Source organism: Crotalus tigris, unplaced genomic scaffold, assembly GCF_016545835.1.
Source record: "Crotalus tigris isolate CLP2741 ecotype Arizona unplaced genomic scaffold, ASM1654583v1 scf7180000017601.7605149639:7615979, whole genome shotgun sequence".
Classification (NCBI taxonomy): Eukaryota; Metazoa; Chordata; class Lepidosauria; order Squamata; family Viperidae; genus Crotalus; species Crotalus tigris.
This window is the reverse complement of record NW_024096505.1, coordinates 6,135,148-6,160,739: the sequence shown is the minus strand read 5'-3', so window position 1 is coordinate 6,160,739 and position 25,592 is coordinate 6,135,148. Positions and strand designations below refer to the sequence as shown.

The 25,592-nt window shown below is 36.5% G+C and overlaps 1 protein-coding gene across 1 annotated transcript; it reads left to right on the top strand.

Annotated features, from left to right (window-relative positions):
- Window positions 1-39: 39 nt before the first annotated feature.
- On the top strand, window positions 40-25,592 carry LOC120319339 (trifunctional purine biosynthetic protein adenosine-3-like). Its single transcript, XM_039368099.1, has 21 exons — window positions 40-264; window positions 795-890; window positions 1,615-1,789; window positions 2,953-3,064; window positions 4,579-4,656; window positions 5,539-5,664; window positions 6,304-6,391; window positions 7,095-7,180; window positions 7,577-7,745; window positions 8,071-8,302; window positions 9,701-9,795; window positions 11,434-11,543; window positions 12,345-12,552; window positions 14,012-14,263; window positions 14,544-14,696; window positions 15,782-15,985; window positions 17,978-18,127; window positions 19,662-19,792; window positions 22,027-22,168; window positions 24,397-24,512; window positions 25,179-25,592. Exons 1-21 carry the CDS (start codon window positions 120-122, stop codon window positions 25,404-25,406), a joined length of 3,096 nt encoding a protein of 1,031 aa, XP_039224033.1. The 5' UTR covers window positions 40-119; the 3' UTR covers window positions 25,407-25,592.

The following is a 25,592-nucleotide window of genomic DNA, read 5'->3' as shown; positions in this document are numbered from 1 at the left end:
TTTTTCTATTGCTTGTCTCTAGTGTGCCTATTATCCAAATAAATTTTAAACTGATTCTCCTTTTTGATGCAGTCTCAAGTCGCAAATCACCATCCATCAGCTTACTAAAACAAGCCAGAATGGCTGATCGAGTGCTTGTGATTGGCAGCGGAGGCAGAGAACATGCATTGGCTTGGAAGCTGGCACAATCTCCACACCTGAAACAAGTACTGGTTGCACCAGGAAATGCCGGAACAGTCAGTGATGGGAAAATGTCTAATTCAGGTAAAAAGATTATTATATGACAATGCATTAATATATTTGAATGCCTCTGGAGAGAAAAATCTATAATACCTCCCCAAACCATTGTACCACATATTGTACAAAAATAAATGTTTAGGACAATGCATTTGATTCATGATTACACAGAGAAAACAATTTAATATGAATTAAATAGAAACAGGAGGTAGCTAGATTCATAAAGTCAATTTAGCTAGGTTAGTAAATTAACCCAATTTTCTGAACCTGTACAATACATTGAATCATAAGCTCACCAAACAAGTTGAGTTTGCATCACCTAAGAAGATGCATAAAAATTAATCAGTTCTAAAACCAACCAAACTTAGCATGTTGTAAAAAAAAAAAAGGAAATTCCCCCCCCCCACTTATAAGATTTTTTTCAGCCAACTCTTTATATACATTTTTAAAATTATTATTTTCATTAATTGCAAGATTGCTTCTGCTTCCCTTGGGAAGCACAGTTTTCATATTTAGTATCTGGATATTAAAGTATGTGTTTTTAATTTCTATTTCAGGTGTTTTAATTAGCAACCATACTATCCTTTCCCAGTTCTGCAAGGATCATAACATTGGGTTTGTGATTGCTGGACCAGAAACTTTGCTTGCTGCTGGTAAGATCTGAACCTCTTCCAAAGCTGAGGATTTGAACTTAAATTAAAATTAATGCGCCAGTCTTGGGCTGTAGATTGATGTACAATCCTGGACAAAGAGTTCAGTGCTGATACATCATGATTGAATGGCATTCTAAGGATTTGATAATAGTTTGCAGTAGTTTGCTGTTCTGGAGTACAAGGATGCTTTCAGATGATGTATTTGTCATGTAATTGCCATTCCTCGTTTGTGAAAGTTTATGAGGAATCCACATAATATAATCTTACTTTTGCATTCTTCCTATGTTTTCCCACATCTTTTTTCTGGAAAAAACTGATTACCTGGTTATCTAGGAACAGTTTGATCCTGTTGGGCCTGAGGAAGTGGACAGGGTCCTTGCAACTGTAGTTCAGCCACGTGCTTCTTAGATTCATGCCCCAAATATGCCAAAGAGACTGATAAGCAAACTCTTAAATTTCATTCAGTGTGCATTCCATTTTTACAACCATTAACATGTATATTCATGAATATTCATATAGCCACTGATGACTAATAATGTTGTCTTTAAAAAAGGGCTAACAACATAATCTTTCCAACAATCTCATTATAATGCTAAATCAGCCAAACTCTTCCCTCTTCATAGCAATATGAAATTTTTAAATGCTCTTTTGTTCTGGGACAGTACAATAATATGACATTCAATTACATTCAATTTATCTGAGCCTTTCAGTATTTCATTACTAGGAATTGTTGATGACTTGGTAGCAGCTGGAATTCAGTGTTTTGGCCCTACAGCCAAGGCAGCCCAGTTGGGAACAAATAGATATTTCACTAACATCTTTCTTGATCAGCATGGAATTCCCACAGCAAGATGGAAAGCCTTTTCAAATCCTAAAGAAGCATGTGCTTTTATTAACAGGTAAATATTTATTTTCTTTCATTGAAGTATTAAGATTATCTGTTCTATAGATAGGATCATCACAGAGAAAAGATTGTGTTTCTAATCAAATAATTTGATATAGGAGGACCTTACAAGGATTTTAAGACTCTCTGTGTGAAGAATCTTTCCTCTTTTTTATGCCTAATAATATAAAATAACTTACATAACATGACTGAAACATATTTCCAAAATCTGTTCTCATTGGCTAAAAAGAAAAATTAAGCACAAAGACTGCTCTTTCGGAGAGCACAGCAGAAGGAAACATTAGAGGGACATTAGAGACAATTATCACCATTGTCACGCTCTGCAATAGTGGGAGAGCACACCTCACACCAGTCTTTCTTCCTTCTTAATCAGTTTCTTGAAGCAGATTGCCACATCTCTGAGCAAGTTTTACCCCAGTTCTGCAGGTCCACTATGAATGGCCAGTCCATGCAAGTTAGAAGCTAAAAGCTTGACTTTTAAATAAGGAAAAGAGTCAGATTGCACAAGTATAGATTTATGTGTCAACATGGCTATTATGAAGTGAAAAGAAAATAGTACTAATATTTCTTGATAAAATAATGTGAAAAAAGTGTTAGAAACAATGTAAACAATCAAAAATATGTTGACACTAATACATTACTACAATCACTTTGTAAAAAAGATTTTATTGAGAATTCTAGCCTGCATGCACAATAATGCAGATTATTATCTCATGCCAGATCTCAGTCAACATTTGAGTCTCTATGAGGCAGTTTAACCAAGCCCGTCCATAAGCTAATAAAATTAAGACTTCCATCTTTCAAAAAAGAGGCAGAAGATATAGATGAGGCTGGAAAAAAATAATGTTCTATCTGTCTTTTCAGCAACTTTAGAGGTAATTTATTAGGTTTTTCAAGAGGAAGTCTAGGGATAATTGTGATAATTGTGACCCCAGATTGGATCCTGAGACCTCTACTCTTCTATCTTCAAGACTCTACTATTCATATTCACCCTTACTGAAGTATTTACATGATGTTGATCTGAACTGTAAGAGTCCCGAGAATAATGTTGGTCCTTGATTCTGTCATATATAGTTTTCCAGTCTGCAGTTTTACAAAAGGAGACCTTGGATCATATACTGTACATTTTCTTCTAATGTGCTCTATCTTATTTTAAAGTGCAGATTTTCCTCCACTGGTGATAAAACCTAGTGGTTTCGGTCCTAGAAAAAAAATAGTTCTTGCATCCAACCGAGCAGATGCCTCTAAGGCAGCACAAGATATTCTTCAGGTGACTTACATTTCTATGTAAACGTATTCCCTGTATTCATATTCATATTCATGTATAATATTAAGAAAATACATAAATCACATTATGACTTCAGACAATATGTGAACCCTGAATGTGATTCATTTTGGTGTATAATTGCTTAGTTTAATAGTAAAGTATAATAGTAAGTTTACAGAATTCAGTGAAGTTATGTTACAAAGTGAATTAGTAAATCAATGGGCCAAAATCGATTGTAAATTACATTTTATGATGTGTGCTTTTTTTCTGTATGTTGATTATATTAAACCTAAATGCAGAGTCAGATCTCTGCTAAATATTTCTTTGTTTTCAGTGTATTGTCTTCTGACTTCATTGACTTGTGAAATCCAAAAATAGGATAGAAATACTCTAATAAAATAATCCTGACAAAGAGAAAGGCTTATCTATGATGTTGTTAAAATTAAACGTCTTCCTAACAGTGGCATCCAATTTAATTGGTGATGCATCCATAAACACAAGTGATGAAATCTCATCCTATTATAAAATAATGTTGTACAGGACATCACCTTTAAAACTCTCATGTAGGAAATATTTTCTGCCTAAGTAAACCTACCATCTCAGGAACAAAACTTGTAGCTTTCCTGTTACTGCAAGGAAAATTGCAAGTTTTTTTTTTAAACAAAACAAAACAAAATTGGAAGAGAAGGCAAAAAATAAAAAAATCCCTGGCTGGTATTTTTGTCTATGTAGACAATTATGCAAAACACTGATTCCAAGCTACTTTGGGGCCCAACTTTCCAATGTAATACAATAGCATTTTTATAAGTAAGTATGCTGACATGCATAGTCCCCCATATAATACTATGATTACCTTAAGGCAGTGGTGGCGAACCTATGGCACGGGTGCCAGAGGCGGCACTCAGAGACCTCTCTGTGGGCACCCGCGTCATCCCCGCAGTCCTAGGCCTTCAGCTGGGTTTTATAAAACCTTTTCGCTTTAGGCCTCTGCCACCATGGGCAAAAAAAAAAAAAAGGTTCAATCAGTCAATTTCAACTTCTTGTGGGAAAAAAAAAGATCTTGCAAAGTTGGAATTGATTGATTGAACTTTTTAGTCCCATCCAGTCTGCCATTACCACCGCAGTCATGCCCGCCCAATTGGCCACGCCCACCCAATTGGCCACACCCAGCCAATGGGCCACACCCACCCGGCACTTGACGATGCATAAGCGGGTTTTGGGTTGCAGTTTGGGCACTCGGTCTCTAAAAGGTTCGCCATCACTGCCTTAAGGCATATTTCTGCAGTCAGCAGGAGTTGGACTCTAATTCTAATTCTATAATTAATTGTAATCATATCAGATTAGAAATTAAGGATTTGACTTATATCGCCCATGAGTAGAATATGCTCTATAAAAAGTTTTATATGTGGAAAATGAAGTATATTCATAGTGGAAATGCTGTAAAGATGGTTTCTCATAAACAAGAAAGGATGAAAAGAAAAAAGATTTGACCATTGACTATTCTATTTATATTGCAGGACAACATGTGTTATCATTCTGAAGACTCCTCTGAGACAGTTATCATTGAAGAACTTCTTAAAGGGGAAGAATTTTCAGTGTGTTGTTTCATTAAATGTTTGGGTCAGAATTATCATTGTTTGCCTGGGTTACTTTTTACCCTGACTACATATTCTAGTGTGATTATTAACATCAAAAATAAAGCTAACAGAGTGCTTAGAAAAGTGTTGAGCATTATAGTAGTGCTAAGTATTATTAATTGTAGAAAATCAGATGCAATTAATTTGTTGTACTGGCATATTGGGATTTAAATTCTCATTCTGTTCTCTGGGTAATTAGTCAATAAGTTTAGGTTGTCATAGGGGTGCTATGGATAAAATATGTATGTGTATACATATACATATGCACATGCTCATGTGCACACACACACACATACAAATACAGACAGATATGGTATACACACAGACACATATACCATATGCATATGTGGGGAGGGGGCTGAGTGTGAAAGCATATATGAAACTTTTTTAGGGCAATTGAAGTTTTAAAAATATGGTAGTGCCGAGCTTTAACATTTTTAACATTTTCAAGAATTTCATTAGAAAATATTATTAAAAGCCAGAAAAATTATAATTTTAAAAACATTATGGAGGAAGAGTCCTAGAAATGGGTTTGGATATCTTTCTTTTCCTGCATTGCTCCTTCCCCACGTCCACATTTGTAGAATTCAAAATAAGAAAAAATGAAGGTTTGTAGATTTAGGGAAAAAGAGGAAAAAAAACAGATGAATAGACAGTTGTGGGGATAATATTAACCTCCTTGTTGTGAAACAAACCCTCAGTTAAGAAGTCAGAGTGTAGCTGGAAAGGCTTGTTGAACAGTTTGCTGGTGTGGTGTTTATTAATTGAAATATAAATACAATAAAAATATGAATTTCATTTACCATATAAGTAATCCAGTCTCCTTTGCTTTCCTTCCAGTATTTATGCTTTGTTGATGGAGCCACTTTTATTCCCATGCCACCAGTTCGGGTCCAGAAGCAGCTGCTGAATGAACATCAGAGTCCAAGCATCATTGAAATAGGAGCCTTTGCCCCTTTTCCTAAGGTGCATCATATTTGGTTCATGGTCTTACATGAAAGATGCCAAGAAGTCCTGTATACTGTAGTCTAGAAACATTTGATTACTATAATAAAATTCCTGGATAAACAATCATTCAACTTTATCTTTTTTAAATGTTCAATGGTATTGGTGGCTTCCTTTCTCTAAAGAAACAAAAATGTAGCACACAGAAGACTATGCACTTCATTAAAATATGGAGCCTCTGGCACCAAAGTACAAAGATATTGTACTTTAGCACATGCATACTTTACTCTATAATACATGTTTATCTGGGTTGTTTCTGTCTGGCAGGGGAGGAGGGAGAGCCTGTGTTTGGTTAAAATGGTATTGTAAAAGCTGCACTGCTAAATAGACTCAGACCTACACCTACCACTACCATCACCATCACCACTCCACACACACTGTACACAGATGTACACATATACACTGACAGTATTGAATGATTCATAAGCATTGGTAATCAATGGCATCTTGACTTCTAAAGCATGCCCTAACTTCTGTTAGGTTGTAATACATATTTGAAAGATATGCTGTTGTATCAAACAGAGTTTGTGTGTGTGTGTTGCTATTGAAGAAAATGTTTAATAGAGAATTCTTAATGTGTTCTTTTCCTTGACTTATTAGGTTCCTGAAGTTCTTCTGGAAAAAATTAAAAGCACGCTCCTTCAACACATTCTTGAAGGTATGAAGCAAGAAGGTTTGTCATACACAGGTAAGGGGCTGTACTTATTTCTGAATTTTTTTTAGGAATTGTTGATTGTACTGTAGATTAGGTATGCACAAAGTAGGGCCTCAGGACTGCAACTATCCCACCCTACTTAAGCCTTGCATGCGACTTCTTAGTTCTTCCAAAACTTACTATTGAAATCTCAGTTCAGGCATAATAAGAAAATGAAGGACAAAACAGCCACATTTTATTTGGGTAGGTAGAATTCTTTTGCTTTGAATGGTAAAATAAATAGTAAAATATTAAAGTGGAAACAGCTCCTGACTTTTGGCCTACTGTGCAAAGCCTGAGAGCTAACAAAACTTGTGAATCCTGTTTTAGTCCAGCTGCTTTTTGTGCTTAATTGAATGTCTCTGAAGGAGCTTGTGATGAATAGTTCAGTTTTCCAGAGTTGTCTGGCCTAGTTCTGGAACCCTGGATATGACTCTGGATGATTGTCTTGTTGTTTATGTTGGAGCCCCAATCTACATCAGTTGATTTTCTTGGTTAGCAAAAGATTGCTTTAGATGTTATTCTATGAAATGTCATATTGCATCATCAGGTAAGAACTGATCTGAGAACAAAACTGATTGGGTGGGGGTTCCTGATTAAGAACACAAATCCTAAATCCACAGGCAAAAAAGACAGATAATATATTGTTTTAGGACATGTAAACAAAATCATTATTTTACCTTTTTTCCCCATGTAGGTGTGCTACAAATAGAATTAATGCTTACTAAACATGGTGTGAAAGTTTTAAGCGTTGGCTGTCATTTCGGTGACCCACAATGCCAGGTAAAGGAGAGAAATATAATTCCAATGAAACACTAAAACAATAAATTACTATTTTGGGTTAGCTTACTTTCTGTTGTGTTTTGTTGTCTAATTTTTTGTACATTAAGGCTGATAATGCTGCATTAGCATTGTAAGCTAACAAAGGAGAGGCTGCTTTATCTTCCAGACTATATTAGTATATTTTCTTCCATAGAGCCCAAAGGGAATTTCCATTGCTTTTCTACCATACTTTGCCATGTTCCCTGAAAATATTATTCTTTATATCAATGCTTACACAGATCCAGTAGATAGACACAAATATAGCATTTGGGAAAACAAAAAACAACAAAACTGAATTCTGAAGTTAGAACTTCTATAGAACTTGTACTTGATTTTTTTTTTTACATAATTTTGTAGATAATTCTTCAGCTTCTTAAAAGTGATCTTTATGAAGTTATCCAAGCTGCAGTTGCTGGCCAACTCTGCAATTCCATATTGGCTTGGTTGGATAATTGTACTGCTGTGTCAGTTTCCATGGAAAATGGCAGCTATCTGCAAGGTCATAAAAAGAGCATAGAAATCACTGGTAAGTTCGTTATTTTTATGTATTTTTCCGTCTCAGTCTTTTCTTCTGATATTTGACGATAGTCAGGTTTGCTCAAAGAATAGCAAGCATCTGAGAAGCCCCTCTGAGATACAGTGTTCTTAATTATTTGCTAGGTTTGTCTGTTTTCAAGAGTCTCTAAAGAGAAACAAATAATTAAACGTGGAGGTTCTTTGTTAGTAGAAAATTCGTCTCCCAGTATCACAGAGTATGTGAGCTATCTATATAACTGAAGTACAATGGTCACTATTTGTAGAAAATATTGTGAGAAAAATAATGAAGCCAATTATCCTTTTAATTTGTTTAGGGCTTCTTCAGGCTAAAGAGTTAGGCCTTGAAATCTTTCATGGAGCTACTGTAATAAAGGAAGGCAAAATGCTGAGTAATGGAAACAGAATCCTTACAGTAACAGCTGTCAAACAGGACATCATGTCAGCCCTTGAAGATATCTACAGAGGACTAGCAGTCATTTCTATCCAGGGTGCAACCTACGGAAAAGAAACTAGCCATCAAACTATTGCATTCTTCCGACAATTTGTGTATGTGAACAATGGGAAATAACATGTATTAAGCCATGACTTATGACTTTTTCTAGGATTTTCTTGCAATCGGCATCTTAAACAAAAATGGAGTTTTTCTGAGAATGTATTTATTTTTTATTTATTTTATTTAAGAAAATTTATATGGCCGATTCACTTTCAATGACTCTGGGCTGCTTACAAAAATAACTTAATAATAAAAAATAATATAAATATAACATAATAAAATATAAAAATATTTTTTTTATCTCTGAACAACTAAAAAACAAAAACTATATCCATGAACATGATTTATAAAGGTTCTAATCAATTTATATTATTTCATTAGTACATATTAAAGATATAGAAAAACTACTCAGAGGAATAATATCAGTTCCCCTTATTTAATATCTGGCACCATTATCCATTTTTACTTCTAAATATGGCTGAATTTGGATAGACCTCTTGGAAAGTATTAAATTCTGCCTGCGGGCTGATGTAACACTATTTTCTTGTAGGAAGCAATGGTGAGGCCTTGGTTAAAGAAATCAAGTTTAGACCCAATAGCTAATTGTCACAGTATCCAATTTCTGTTTCTTCAGCTAATATTGGAACATGCGGTGGCATCTTAACTCCAGACAACATTGAAACTGAGACAGCTTTGGTTTCTGGTGGATGACATACATAAATGTCAATAATGGCATAGAACTATATTGAATCTTTTTACCTGCTCCATAAGCATGGCAAACTAGGAGAGCCAGGATTGCAGCCATTGAGCAAAGCGATCATGTGGCATCTTGCTTAATGACCACTTTACTCAGCAACTGAGATTCCAGGTCCAGTTGTGGTCATAAGTGAAGGTCTACCTGTACAGACTTAATACCAGTTCATTTCAAATCATAGGCCAAGTACACCATTCTATTAAAAACCATTATAATATTCAATAAATGTAATTAATTAAATAAGCAATAACCAATAAGCAATATCAATCATTAAAACCCAATATAATTGACATTTATCACTTATTAATATACACCATTGAGGGGTCCTTGCTGCTGTCTGAGTTTGGGATGATGTTGCCTAGTTGGATAATTAAATGTCTGCAAGAAAACAACCAAGCTCAGAGAGCACCAAAGACCTCACAATTCAATCCTGAGCTGTGCTGAGCTACAAATATTCTTTTCTATTGATACATTGTTGAACAAAAATAGTTCATCAATAGTTTTAATTACAGGAAGTATTACCTTGCATTTCTTATGTTTTTATGCAGAACTTTTTCATTGTTTCTCTGGTTGTAATTCATTTAACAAAAACAGCAATCAGAGTGGTGTTTGATATTTGCTGCGTTGCAAATATCAATGTTATGAGTCCTGTAAGTGTCTGTTTTATTAATTACAATTACATTTATTTCTGATTGAGGTCCCCATCATATGAAGATAGAATTTCAGATTCCATAGCATGCAGTATCTTGGATCATTCATCTGTGTTATCCACTGCAAGGGGTACCAAGCTAGGTAAGGGGAGGAAGAATGAAAGAATTCTCAATGATCTTGGAATTAAAATAAGTTTTTTGTTCAGGGTAAATCAAACAACCCTTGTTTTCACTTAGCTTGGAAGTTCTTCTCCAGTTCTTTGCACAAGAGTAATTTTCATTTACACACATATACATACACACACGTATCCCATCTTTATTATTTTTATAAATAACTCAGCATGACTTTCATGAATCAACAGCAGCAGCAGCAAAGGAGGTTTTCCATTCTCTCATAGGGCTGCGTCCTTAGTAAACTGAAATTTCTAGTTATTTAGATAATAAACCTGAATGTATTTATACCAAGCAACCAATTGGATGAACTCAGTTAAAGTGGCAAGTTGGAAGACCTGAAAGACCAGGTAAGGGACAGATACTCATGGAAAAAATCTATATGGTCGTTTGGAGTTGAAAATTACATAATGGCATATAATCAGTCTTACATACTATATATGCCAAGAACAAATACATAATAAACATACCCATTTTCTTTCACATAGCAGAGGGAATATCTTTTCCAAGATGACCTCTGGGGTTATCCATCAGTATATCATTTAAAAACAAATATGTTTTTCTTTGGAAAATATAATTAGGTATAGTTTTAATTGATAGAATTATCAAGGAATCAAGTTCAAGTAATATGAATCCATTAACATGTACTGTACTTAATTGGGTACATCTCCACTTATTAATTTACAATCTTCATATACAGAACCTTGACAAAGGGCAAGGTTATAGAATATTCATAATGAAAACTGGTATAAATTGCTTCTATCACCACCACCCCTGTTATTTTGCTTACAGTTCTTTTGCCACTAGGTGACATAGTCAGAGCTGGCCCAGTTTCTTCTGTAGAATTGCCAACATACCTTGATTGTTCTACCTTCATTTATTGTAGTTATTTAATAGACTATAGAAACAGCTGTTGCGTTATAATACCTGCTGCTCAGCTTTCATCTTCCACTAGCAATAGAGTTAGCATCTGCTGTTTACTGTGTGTTTGTACCTGCTATAATCTCAAACAAAAAAGAGGACAAAGTGGCTGAATTGTAAATGCATTTTTACAATCATATTTATCATAGAGAAAATCTGTTTTTATATGTAATGTGTCACTAGTTGGAATTGTTTCAGTGAATAGTGTAAAATTTTACACTCTTATCCTAGAGAAAATTGGGGGTGGGGAAGAGAGAGAGAGAGAGATTGAGATTATAGTTACAGATCTTTATTTGATGCCACCTACATAGAGTTCATAGTTTTTGTATGGACCTATAACCTTACGATATCTACAATAACGGTGACCTTTTTGTTATTGAGAGCATAGGATTCTTGATTACCATGAATACAGTTTTTTCCCCTGGGTAATTATATTGATTCCTGTACAGCACATATTGTAATTTATGCCTGTTACACCAAATTATGCACTGCAAAATGATCCTTGTGCATATGTGAATCTGATATGAGAACTTACAGAGTGCTATCTCAACCACTTGTGCACTTTCTCCAGAACCCTCCCTTATATCCTCATCCTTCTACAAGCAGGTTGAATTGAAAGGGAAAATAGTGATGTTTTAAGTTTTTGAAAGCAATGGTCCATACTATCTCACACTTTTATGGGTTGCAGGTTGCCCTGGGCATGATGCGATCATGCCAGCCTTCTTTGATTTGAGAGCCTCTGGTTATCGTGATCCCATTCTAGTATCCCATGCTAAAGGCATTGGGTCAAAACTTAAGGTAAATGGAGGCAAGTCCATTTTTAAACTGGACTGCTTGTACATAAATATGTGATTAAAAAATATAAACTTGCTCTAGTCTCATCAGAAGGGAATGACTTGCTCATAAAAAGAAAAATCACTTGCTCGTTTATTTTGAACTTCTGTTTATATTTTTCATTATATATTTTTGCACACTGATCATGCTGACAATGTGCAGTCAGTCCACTTTATATTTCAGTAAACTCTTTTTTGTCCCTTTGTCTTTTCCCCTTCCTGTTTCCTTTTTCCTGGATTGATGAGATAATTTTGCTGGACAAAATATCTTCAAACTTTAAGGCTGCACTAAATGCAATTTATGTAAAAGTGGGGGAGTTTCTTAGCTATTTGTTGTGATTTGCTTGGTGCATTTATATCTATTGCTTTTTCTGGCTTTTACTAGGTTGCTAGCAAGATAACATCTGATTCTGCAAGACTCATACAATTGATTATGTTTTACTTATAATTGTATCAGTCTTGCGGAATCAGATAATTGTATTATCTTTAATTATTGAAAATCCCAACCCCTTTAGAGCAGATTTACGTTTACCATGAATTATCCCTTCCACTGCAACCTTCTACATATTTTCTTATCATTAGAGACGAGGAAAACGTACACTACTGTGTACTCTTCTGCTGCACTGAAGGAAGCTTCCTATTAGCCAAATAATACTGGATGGTTTTCAGCTGAGTTTTTGGATCCATCAAAAATTATTGAAGTAATATTTTGTATGAACAATTATTTACATTACAATGTGTGGCTAATTTGTATGATTTTTTACAGATTGCCCAGTTGTGCAATAAGCATGACATGATTGGTCAGGACTTGGTGGCTATATGTGTCAATGACTTGCTGGTTCAAGGAGCTGAACCTCTCTTCTTCCATGGCCATTTTGCATTTGGAAAACTGGATGCTGGTGTGACTCAGCTCACTCAGGGTATCTCAGATGGGATAGCTGCAGCTTGTAAACTGGCAGGATGTACTTTCCTTGGTATGAACACGTTTAAATCAGTTTTTAAACTACTTCCCTGAATCCTAGTGGCACTCATTTCCAGTTGCAAGGCTGAATCTGAGAGCACTTCCATCCTACCACTTCCATTCCCTAATCCCTGAGAAAAAAATCAATTTCTGTTGAACTTGAAACATTGAAAGAATACAGGGCCAATAGGAAAGTCACCCAAGCAGTATCTTTTTCTCGTGGAGCAAGAACAATCTCATCGTCCTCATTCAAACAGTTACTGATCCTCTCCTGCACATTTTCAGTACATGTTATGCACATTTGTCCATTTACAAAACAGCCAGACAAAACATTCTGAGCTGTTCATACGATGGGGAACTTCAAAGATATAATTCTTCTTTTGTTATGTTATGATAAAAACTTTGGCATTATTGCAACTAAGCATTTCAATACTTTTGTTCATGGTTGCCCAATGCTAGAGCAACTGGAAAAAGAGAAAAAGAAAGGTATTATTTGGAATGTTTATAGGCAGGCCACAGGAAAAGGATGCTGTAGCTCCGTGGTGGCGAACCTATGGCACGCGTGCCACAGGTGGCATGCAGAGCCCTCTCTGTGGGCATGTGCGCTGTCGCCCCAGTCCGAGGCCTTCAGCTGGGTTTTATAAAATCTTTTCGCTTTAGGCGTCTGTCGCTGTGTGCAAAAAAACCCCAAAGGTTCATCAATCAATCAATTTCAATTTCTCGCGGGAAAAAAAAGATCTCGCAAAGTTGGAATTGATTGATTGAACTTTTTAGTCCCACCCAGTCTGCGGTTACCATCACAGCCACGCCCACCCAATGGGCCACGCCCACCTGTCACCCAACAATACATACGTGGGTTTTGGGTTGCAGTTTGGGCACTCGGTCTATTAAAAGGTTCACCCTCACTGCTGTAGCTTTTGGGGAAGAACAGATAGTAATTCTACAGTGTACAGTGTAGAATCTAAGAAGAGGGATGACAGAGAAGTTCTGGCCCATAGAAAAATGGCCTTTACAATGTAGCACAGCCACTTACAATAATTCATCTTCAGGTGCGAATGTACTTCTGGTATGGGGCAAAATTCACGAGGGCAAATGTCCTCATTAAGGGCTATTCCAGATAAGAAAACACATATACACAGAGAAAGACACAAAACACACTATCAGTGGTTTTCTCATTCCATGAATGGAGGTTAACAAGAATTTAGCTTGTTTTTTTCTTTTACAAAAATGATATTTGAAACTATGAAGCACTGTTGGGTGTAAGGGTGTAAGGGCTTTGGAAGCATCCCAACAGTTTATTCATTTATGCATGCTTTTGTTGGCCTTTATCAGTGCAATACATTTTGTTGGTCGTATAAAATCAGAAGTCGGGGCTTTTACTAATCTGTGCTATTTTAAACTGGATTTCAATGGAATGATGATTTCTAGATTTTCTTAGGATGCACTGTGTTTGATTCCTTCCTTTTTCCCAGGAAGAGAAACTAATGAAATGCCTGCCACTTGTGTAGCTGGAGAATACAACCTGGTTGGCTTTGCAGTTGGTGCTATGGAGCGAGGCATGAGGTTTCCTCGGCAAGGGAACATTGTCAGTGAAGATATTGTGATTGGAATAGCTTCTTCAGGACTTCATCACCAAGGATTTGATCTTGTGAGAAAGATTTTTTTAACATCGTCCCTACACTATTTCTCTCCAGTTCCTGGTGGACATGGCAACCATACTTTAGGCATGTAAACACTTGCCACTTTTTATTCCACACTTTTCTTGGAAAGAAATAATTTTCTGTCATTAGGTATTGTGCAAGGGACATAGACATAAACATAGACATATACACTGTTAAATAGTTTTACTGTATTAATTGCAACTCTTTGTATGTTCTGATCCTGACGATGTAGGCTCATCCCTAGAATACTTTGAGATTAGGAATTTAATTTATTTTGTTTCCTTAAAGAGCAGAAAAATGCTATCTTCTGTTTCTTAAAATTAATTTCCTTGTATCTTAATAGGAGAGCAGTTGCTAACTCCAACCAAAATCTATAGCAGATCCCTCCTTCCTGTCCTCCGATCAGGAAATGTAAAAGCCTTTATCCATATTGCTGATGGAGGATTGTTGGGTGGTTTTTCCCATATCCTTCCTGAACGCTTTAGTGTTGTTTTGAGTAAGTAGAAAAAGCTTGGAATGTTGTACCAACTGTAATCCAATAAGATAATGAAAAAAATCTGCTAAAGAATTAATGTAGGCATATCCTCTGGTGGACATGTGTAATATAATGTATAATGTAAATAGATTATATGTATAATATACTGTATAATAAACTTGGTGGAATGGAAAAGAAAGAAAACCTGGAAGGTAGTAAATTCATCAAAGAAAAGATGGACTAAGTAGAGAACCACTTCCTTAGAAAATGAGACTGAAAGTTTCAGTGTCTCTTATGCTATCAATTCCAAAATTTTCTACACTGTTCTGAGGGGAGAATAGGAATCTAAGGATATAAGAATCGATCTTTAAGGTTCTGGTCATTTCAAAAATCAACTGCTTGATTTTAATTTCTGGTCTAGGAGTTAACAGGAAAAGCTTGTGTAGGAATCCCCAACTTTGAGGGGCTGGTAAGCACATTTGGAATTTTGAGAGCACTTTATTGGTAATCTTCCAAAATGGTTGTGGAAAGGTTATCTATTCACAAAATGGATGCCAAAAGAAGATAGCAATCTGATAAATTGATGCTTTCTTATTGGCTAATTACTACTTCCTGTCATCTGGATTTCCTCTGCTTGTTTTTATCTTTTCTTCTAGTAGTATGGTTTACTTCCAAACAAGCCCATTCATCATTTTTATTTTCTAAAAAAGTGTATAAGGCCCATTTGATGACCAAAGGTACTTTTGTAAAGAAAGATGATACTACTGACAAGTATTTTACATTGAAACATACTTATCATTTTTTTAAAAAAATGATTTAAATATGTAAACCAAAAAAAGTAATTGGAGCATAGATTCTGGAAGACCCCAAGAAAACATCTATGACACATGGAACGATACTGAAGATCAAAGGGCCATTCATTTTGATCCTGGGGTCTCCAATCACATTTGTCTCAATCGTATTCTCAGCTGTCTGTATGTTTCTTTTTTCCCTTTGCAAATCATAAGATTAATCTGGGTTGTGATGTTAAAGGGATCAAAATATAATCTCTATTTGCACTGCTGTGTAAAAACTGGGTTGTCCTTTACAAATCGTCTGCTTTTTAGATACCTGTGAGTGGAAGATTCCATCAATTTTCTCCTGGCTCCAAGAGGAAGGAAACCTCTCAGAAGAGGAGATGGTGCAAATATTCAACTGTGGGATTGGTGCTGTTTTAGTAGTCCAGAGAGAAGCTGCCAAGCAGGTGCTGAAGGATGTCCAGAAACATGAGGACGCATGGGTGATTGGAAAGGTTGTCCTCCGAACTGCAGGTTATTTAATTGACTAAGCATGTATAAGAACAACTTTATCTTCTTATTGAAACCAATTAAAGTGTGGAAAGATCTCTACTTGGTTTTGAATAATCTGTGTTAGGTTTCTGCAGCTATATCAGTATTTATGAAAGACTTCTGAAAATCCATCAGATTTCGGAAAATAGTTATAACCAATCTAAGAACCAAAACAATTTCAAATTTACCTTATGGATTTTCAAGCAAGTATACAGTGCTGAGTTTGTTTTAATAAAGACTGTAGATCAACATTTAGCTCCAGTTCAAGGAGAAAGCGAAATACAAATTCATATTCTTCTCAGAACTATTCTTAGTAATTTCATGCCCTGTTATAATTTTACTTCTATCCATATAGACACAAGAACAAGGGTTCCAAGTCTCAGTTTCAGTATGCAATAGTCATTATGAGAAGTATAACTATGAGTTGTCTTCTTGAATGGATTTTCAAAATGCACATAAAACCTTTCTCCAGTGCACTATTATTGTATATAAATTAATTAGGAAGTATTGTAGTCAGAGTAGACAAACTGATTTTGGTATCTTCTCTAAGGTTGTATAAATTGTGGCCTAACCTTTATGGATGTTTGGTAACTTGTGTTAAGTAACCTGTTGATCTCCAGATGTTTTGGTTTACAACTCTCTAGACCAGGGCTTTTCAACCTTTTCACCCATTGTACCACTTTTAGGATATGGCAACATCCGAGTACCACCAGTTGCCTAGCAAGGTGTCAAAAACTTGATGACCAAAAAAAAGGAAAAAAGTGATAAAGTACAGGTAGTTCTCGACTTACAACAGTTCGCTTAGTGACTGTTCGAAGTTACAATGACACTGAAAAAAGTGCCCCCCAAGCCACAGCCTGCCCGCCTGGCAGCGCTCTTCCTCCTGTCCGAGGTTTTCATTATTGTGAGCATTTCTGTTGAGGATTGGCCATGGGTGTGGGGTGTGGGGTGTTTGGTTTTTATTCCCACTGTCTGCTGGGTGGTTGCAGCAGGTTTTGGTCACTTCAAATGATCCTGGGACACCGTGACTGTCATAAATATGAATCAGTTGTCAAGCATCTGAATGTAAATCACAAGATCCTGGCGATGCTGCAACATTCCAGCTGATTGTTGCTTTTTCTGGGCTCAGCAGAAGCGCCAGGATCATTGCTGCTTTCCAGCTGATTGGTGCTTCTTCAGGGCTTAGCAGAAGCACCAGGATCAGCGCCAAACTCCAGCTGGAGCCTGGCGCTGATCCTGGTGCTTCCACTGAGCCCTGACAGCCCCAAAGAAGCGCCGATCAGCTGGAAAGTGACACTAATCCTGGCGCTTCCGCTGAACTCTGACAACCCTGCAGCTCCAGCCATCTCTCGCTCAGGCTTGTGTGGTGCTGCCAACCGGTTCAGCTCCCCCGCTACCACTTTTCTAGGATGGTTGCGTACCACCTGCCAGGTGTCAACGTATCACAGGTGGTACCCGTACCACTGGTTGAAAAGCCCTGCTCTAGACCAGGGGTGTCAAACTGCCAGCCCATGTGCCAGATGCGTCACCAGGAAATTGCGCCCACCCCAAAGCTGGCAATGAGGAAAAAGCTCCGATACATTGCGCGATGTCACATGACGTTGCGAGTTGGACATGTCTGTTCTAGACATTAACCATTCTAACTGGGGTTGCCTTAGAACTAAATTTCAGAAGATGTTAAGATTTCCTATCTCTGTCTATGTAATAAAAACGCTGGCCTTAGTGAGAAAGATGCTGTGCAGTACACTTTACTAATGACTACTTTTGAATCTTTTTGTGGCGTGAATAAAAATACAGAGTATCAGTTTAGGAATAAAAATCAGGTGAAGTGTAAGAGATTTTTATTCGATAGTATAATTACAGGAAAGTTTATTCTTTCAGTAATTAGTTCAAAACATCTGGAAAAAGCCAAATTTAACTGAATTTTGAATGTAATGCTTGTAGTTACTACATTTTTAGCATATACTTCTTCAGGGTATCCCCAGGTAGAAATCAAGAATCTCTCTGAAGTCCTGCTAAAAAATAAATGGCCATTTTTGAAGGATGTTTCAAATGTAGACAATCAACCTCAGATCATACACAGAAAGCATAAAGTTAAAGTAGCTATCCTTATTTCTGGAACAGGTAACCATACAATTATTTTCTGGAGTTACTAATATCGCACTGTATATTTAATGCATACCATGTCTTATAGTTGAAGTCGCTTGTCTGTACTTTCCATATCTGCTTGAAACTACTTTCTTAAGATTTGTGAAAAGTTATCACATTTCTAGTAGTTATGCTTTGGATCAAATTGAAAATTAAGTAGAACTTCCAATATCCAAATTTTCCATTAAACTAATTGTTCAAATCCATTGAATATCTTTAATGGCAACTGGAAGCATCTTCAGATTTTAAGAATAAAATTCCTAAAGAAAGCAGAATGGCACCGTGGTTTGAGATGAAAGCTTTTTCAGTTGGATTTATATAACTGAACAGAATGTGAAACCTTCCGATTCTTAAGCTGCCTAAAGATGCAATACTACCTTGCAGTACATCCCAATGAACACAACTGAGCTCACTTACTTAAAATCCATGAATGTTAAATTTAATCCATGAGAGGGATGGAGTTTTCTCCAAATGGGTAGGTTGGGGTTGAGAAACATGCTTCAGTAGATTTCTAAACTTAATAGGCAAATAAGATAGAAAGGAAACAATGTTAAAGTAATCATTTGAATTTAATTATATTATGCTATGCTGTGTCATTTTTAAACGTTTTCAGATGAGAATTTTTTTTAATAGGCTTCAGTCTATTAAATGATCAAGAAACCTTTCATAATAAAAGAAAGGAAAATATGAACTTATATTTTCTGTCTGAATGTCAGAATAAGCCTTTCTTGTTTTGAGCCCCCAATTACACAATGTGGTAATAATATATATCACATATATATCCCATATATCTATGGGATCGCCTTTTCCTCTGCCAATCTTATTAGGTAAGATAAGGTGGGTACATTCCTAGACCCAATAAAGGAGAATATTTGTAGCTCAGGGTTGAAATGAGAGGTCTTTGGTGCTCTCTGAGCTTGGTTGTTTTCTTGCAGATGTTTCGTTACCCAGACTAGGTAACATCATTAGTGCTAGATGATGCTAAAACCGATGACGGTACCTAGTTTGAGTAATGAAACAACCAAGCTCAGAAAGTATCAAGGAGTTTATATTCCTAGCCTCTTTCACTAAATTTTGCCATCCGAGGGGAACTAGGAAGCATGTTCCTGCCCTATGGAACACACTGCCCCTGAAATTCTGCAGGCCTCCATCCTCTGAACCTTTTATAAAGCTCTGAAGATCTGTCTTTTTCTCCAAGTATTGAGATAAGATCAGATAATTGCACATTAGATGTTTTGACTTGTTGCCAGGCCTTTGTTTTTTTCAATGCTTTAATCTACTTAGTTTGATAGTTTTAATATGATTTTATGTGTTGTTTTAATTTTTGAATTTGATCCATCCAAATTTGGTTATGAGTGGCCATATAAATGTGTTAAGTAAATGAATAATTAAATAAATAGACACTGCATTATTAATGGGGCATTTCTTTTGCTTGTCTCAAGAAATTGTCATTTTCAGCATTTCAGGATGGAGTTTTGATGCATTTTGCATGTTTTTCTTTTATTTTGAGGTACAAGTCTTTCAGCACTCCTGTCATATGCAAAAGAGCCTGCAAGTTGCTCTCAGGTAGTCCTAGTAATTGCCAACAGATCTGGGGTGGAAGAACTAAGGAATGCAACCTTGGCTGGGATCCCAACCAGAGTAAATACTTTCTATTGTTTTCGCTCACCTAAGAAAACAACTCAGCTTTCAGGTTGCGATGTGCAAGGAAACTTTGTAGATATCTGATTTACATTGTCTCTTGTTATGATATTTTTTTTCTTTTCTGAATTATTGCTTTCAGTCTGTTTTTGACATTAATCAATGTGTAACTTATTGTAATGTACATTCTAAAAAAATTACATTCACTATTTTGGAGGCTCCACAGATAAAAAGGCGCCACATGACCCAATTCATTAATGTACATTTAGTTCCAGGTTAAGATATAATCTAATATTTATTTGAATACATCTCTAAGCCTACTAGCAAAACACTCACACTGCCTTCACACATATTTAGTAAAGGCTATAATATCACTCTAGCCCAAGTGTGCCTTGTGACTGGTGGCTGTCCAAGCCAAGAGGCCCTAACTTTTAATATTTAGAGGCAAGTAGACAACCTGTGACACATTGGATCATCCTTTCACAGATACTGCCTTCAACAATGACAGAACTTCTCATGTATTACCTTCACTGGAAAAGTTAGGATTAGAGGAGCCTAGGACAACTCATAATAACCAACTTGCTGCAGCCAACTCACCGCGGGACAAGAGTTACACTAATATCAAAGAAATGGTGAAATAGAATCATTAAAGATGCAAAAGGAGGGATAAAATGAAATGCGAATGATAAAAATTAAAATAATTTTTAAATTATTTAAATAATTAAATAGAATTATTGACTTGTCCCATGGTGAGTTGTCCTGTGGCAAGTTGGCCATAGCGAGTTGTCCTACAGCAAGTTGGCCACGGTGAGTTATCCAATTCCAGATTCAGAGATATAGCTCTGCCTTGAAAATAGCCTACACTGAGCTGAATAGTATTACTCAAGTATCAGCACATGAAATATTATATGGTATTTTGTATTTGTCATCAAATACTATATGATAATTCTATGTCATATGAATATTTCCAAATTTACCAAATTTCAATTCTACAGGAATAATGGGTTCCAGATTTTGGACACATTCTGTACATTAGTCCATTTGAGGTACCTTTGTTCAAAACTTATTGTCATATGATGTACTGTTTCACCCAGTTAAAGATTACAGGAATGAGAGTACATAGAGAGTATAGAGTCTATATATTGTCTATATATTATGTATACTCTATATACTATAAGACAACCACAACTAGAGAGTGCAGTCAATGCAACAACAGCTTAATTACCAGAAGATTTAAAGTACAGAAATAAATATGAGGGAAATATTAGTCAAATACATGCCCATTCTCTTGCCAGAGATCCCTCCAGAGTAGCAAATGACATCCCCAGCTGATCAAATGGAGCATAGCATCTTCTGGATGGTTTATACCAAAGACCCCTGCAGAGTGCAAATATTTCCAACTTGTATTTTAATTTTACTTTGTTTTGACTGTAAATTTGTCCTTGCATCAATTGCCAAGGAATTCTTCTTAGGGTATGTCTGCTTCCTTGCAAGGTGCTGCTGGTGCTAGTAGAAGAGTCATCTACTTAGCTTTGTGTCACTTTTTCCACATTGGGAGAAGTCCAAGTCCAATAGATAAGTAGGAAAAGAAGCAAACAAGTGAAGTGAAAAATATGGCACCACACTGTACTTCTAAGAATGGAAATACATTGCAGCCATGGGGGTGGAGATGACTTTTCCAAGACTGACTTCAGTGATTAGTATCATTAAGCATCTGTAAAGTTCAATAAATTGATTGTAGATACACTGTATATCTTTTTGATCATGGTACTACATGGTTATATTTTCTCTCTTTAAGTATGGCATAGGTAATAACAAAGAGATCTCTTCTTACCCTCTCTTTTTGGTGGGCTAGAGGGGGCACTCCTGAAATGCAATTTGTCTGGGAGTTAGTTAGCTGTAGTATCCTTCTTCCAAGTGATGAATTGCTTGAAAATAATCTGCACAATTGTCTGTTATTTGAATTATAACACACATTGTTTTTCAATAAGAGTTGCAGTATGGAGACCCAATAAATGGGAAAAAGAACTTATTCAGTGCAAAAAGCGGGAGTGAAATGCAATGTATATTTAACTTTGAATCTTGAAACTTCACAGATTGTACTTGGTAGATGTTGTATATCCACCTAAATGGCTTTCAGATATATACTGGTGACTGTTAAGAGAATTGTTTTCAGTGTTCACCCAAACATTTACGAGGTTTTGCCCTCTCTAATTTCCTCTTAACTATTGCAGGTAATTGATCATAAACTGTATGGAAGCAGATCAGAATATGAAGGCACAATTGACAGTGTCCTTGAAGAATTCTCTATTGAATTGATTTGTCTATCGGGATTCGTGAGAATTTTGTCTAGTAACTTCCTTAGGAAATGGTATGGTAAGCAAGTTAGATGAAATATTATTGTTAACAGTAATGGATCTATTCTTATTTGTTTATTTGTTTATTTTATAAAATCATTGAATCAGCACATAACTCAGGGTAGAATACCTCATCAGCAAAAGCAGTAGAATCATGCAAAACAATATAATAAACAAGTAGAGAAAAACAAATACAAAGACACGAGGACATAAAGTTTCAGGAAAATTCATTTGGCAGGAGAAAGAGCTAGGTCTTCAGTACTTTTCAAAGGCACACAGGATTAGGACCAACAAAATCTGGGGAGATGCTGTTCCAAAGGCAAAGGCCAGCAATAGAGAAGGCATTTCTATTGGATCTTGTCAGATGATATTGCCTAAACAAAAGAATCTAGTATACCAACCTTTCAGATGCTGCCAGACAAGGAGACATAACTGGAGGTAAATAATTCCACAAGTAACCTGGCCCTGAGCCATGGAGAGTTTTGTAAGTGAGAACCAATATCTTGAATTGCACCCAGAAACTCACTAGTAATCAGTGCAGATCATGAAGTAGAGCTGGTATATGCATAGTGAGGTATTCCTATAAACATCTCTGTGACTATGTGTTGGCTAGTTGCAGCTTCCAAATGGATATCAAGGGCAGCCGCCATGTACAGTGCATTGCAATAATCCAATGGCAAGGTGACTGAGGGATTAAGGGCCATGTCCCCAATTGGCACACAAGATGGAGCTGTGCAAATGCTCTGCAAATGAACCACTGCTGCCATCCGCTCCCCAAGCAGGAACCCAGAATCTAGGAGGAGCCCCAAATTGCTCACTGAGTCTGTTTAGGGCAGTGTGGCCCCTTCCAGAAACAAAAATGGAAATCTTTCAGAGCCAGGTGGCTTAAAAACCCACAGCCAATTGGTTTTGTGAGGGTTCAGTCTAAGCCTGTTCTCCATTCACATCTCTAAAGATGCCAGACAGTGGGACAGAATGTCAATGCATCACTTGGGTGGCCCAGAGATGAGATGTACAACTAAGCATCATCAACATACTGAAGATATCTCACCCTATGCTGACAGATGACCTCCCTCATTGATCTCTTGTAGAAATTAAATAGGAGTGGAAGGAGAACTATATCCTAGGCACCCTAAAGACTTGGGCTAGATCTCTCACCACCAACCCCTCCCATTAAACTGACAGGAACTAGCCCCGAGGAAAAAAATCACCACGGTACCTTGTCTTGCACTCTCAATCTTTTAACCAATCCAGCAGGATACCATAATTGCTGGTACTGAAGGATGCCAAGGGATCAAGGAGGACCAGATTGAATGTACTACTTCTGTCCTGGTTATAATCCCCCTACAGATCATCAAGTGCGATCAGTGCCATCTCTGTACTGTGGCCAGATCTGAAATCTGCCTGCAAGGATCCAGATAATCAACCTCATCCAGAGCATTTTCTAGTAACAGCCTGAACACCTTCTCAACAACTTTCCTTGTAAAAGAAATGTTGGAGATAGGCAGAAATTATTCAGCATGGTTGTGTCTGGTGATGGCTCCTTGAGGAGAGATTGTATCATCACTCCCTTAAACAATGCAGGATCATCCGTTTTCTCAGATACATTCACCACCTTTTGCACCCAATCACATAACATCCCATTTCTGCCTGTATGTAAAAATCTACCATATTTCTGCATTTTACAGGGTTATAGGTGTTGTGTTGCAATGACTAGGCCAACTTGCCACTACAATTTATATGACCTTAAAATTAAAATTTAAACGTTTAAAAAGTGAACGAAGAGGGGCCTTGGGCATAAATCTGCTTTGGAATTTGAATTTGGCACATTCATTGAGCTGTGGGCACAGTGGTTAGAATGCAGTATTGCAGGCTAACTCTGCCCACAATCTGGAGTTCAATCCTGACAAGCTCGAGATTGACTCAGCTTTCCATTCTCCCAAGGTCGGTAAAATGAGGACCCAGATTGTTGGGGACTATAGGCTGATATTTTTAAACCACTCAGAGAGTGCTGTAAAGCATTATGGAGCAGTATATAAGTCTAACTGCTATTGCTATTTCTACTGCTGTTATTCCTCATTACTACTCAGAAGAGATATTTACTGTTGAAAGTTTGGCATATATGACAACCTTTTCTATTAGCCAATAAGTTTTAGATGTGTAATCTAAAACATTTAAATTAATTACCTGTTTGTGTCTTGTATGTCCATACTATTTGATAATTCCCAATATGATTATTAATTGTAGGAAAGATGTTGGGAACTTACCCATCCATTTCACCATCAACTAAGAGAATTAACACCTATAATCAAGCACATCCATCTATAGACAAAATTGTTGGCTGTACTGTGCATTTTGTACTTGTAAGTATGTTTTTCTGGATTGGCAATAAACACATTTTCTGTGTTCTATATATTGGTAGGTAATAATTATTATGTTCACAACTAGCATGGCTTGTCTGTTTGATGTTTACTGTGATTTCATTAATAAAATAATATCTACCAAGATTTGGGAAATCCTTTTGTAGAAATTGAGGCTATGGAATATTGTTATTCCTCTACTTTTGTGCGAAGAAATCAACTCAAACATTCCAAATTATGTTATACCTCCTTTGTCTATATTTCATTGAACTTTTATGGTAATTAATTTTATAGCATCTACCTCTGATGCAACTATCTATAATTAAATATTCTTTAAATGTATTGGACTACAACACCACCTACTCTTGTTAGTAGGGAAGGTAGTATTTTGCTCTGGCTACTTTAATATATTGGATGAGAAATATTGTCTTAATTTCATGCGTGACCAAAATTCTTCATACACTATCTAAATAAAATATTCTTTTAGTGTACCCTTATCCCATTTCCAAATGTTCTGATAATTCATTGTCTCATATCTTAGTGAACAATTCTATTGTTCATATAATTAAAGTACACAAGTTACTGCTCTGTTTTTAACTATTTCTCTTTCACGTTAACCTTGCTAGTACGTTTCTGGATAAGGGGTGTTTTCCCTTCTCTTTCTTTCAGGAGGAGACCAGTCCTGAAGCAATAATTGTACAAGAGCCGGCATATACAAAGGCAGAAGATCCACAGGAGGCCCTATCTGCAAAGATCAAAGAAGCAGAGAACCGGATCTTTCCCATGGCTCTGCAACTGGTTGCCAGTGGAATGGTGCAGTTAGGAGGAGACAGAAAAACCTATTGGAAAAGAGAAAGACAGGAGCTAAACTGCCAAGAGGAAAGGCAGGATTGTTAATGCTTTTGTAGCAGCAATTTCACGTAGTGATGAATGACAATGATTGAGATTCTAAATTCAGTTTTGGTTTCAGTCTGTCACTTCCGTTTATGCAGCAACTCCCCCCCCCCTTTGCTTATATACTATAGTTACAGCTTTCCTTCCATAAACCAGAGCATTAGAACCAGCAACGGCTCCCAGGGGTGA

Coding starts and splice junctions, on each gene's coding strand:
- LOC120319339 (XM_039368099.1), top strand. CDS start 120: ATGGCTGATCGAGTGCTTGTGATTGGCAGCGGAGGCAGAGAACATGCA. Junction 5,665..6,303: donor CCTTTGCCCCTTTTCCTAAG/GTGCATCATATT, acceptor TTGACTTATTAG/GTTCCTGAAGTTCTTCTGGA. Junction 6,392..7,094: donor AGAAGGTTTGTCATACACAG/GTAAGGGGCTGT, acceptor TTCCCCATGTAG/GTGTGCTACAAATAGAATTA.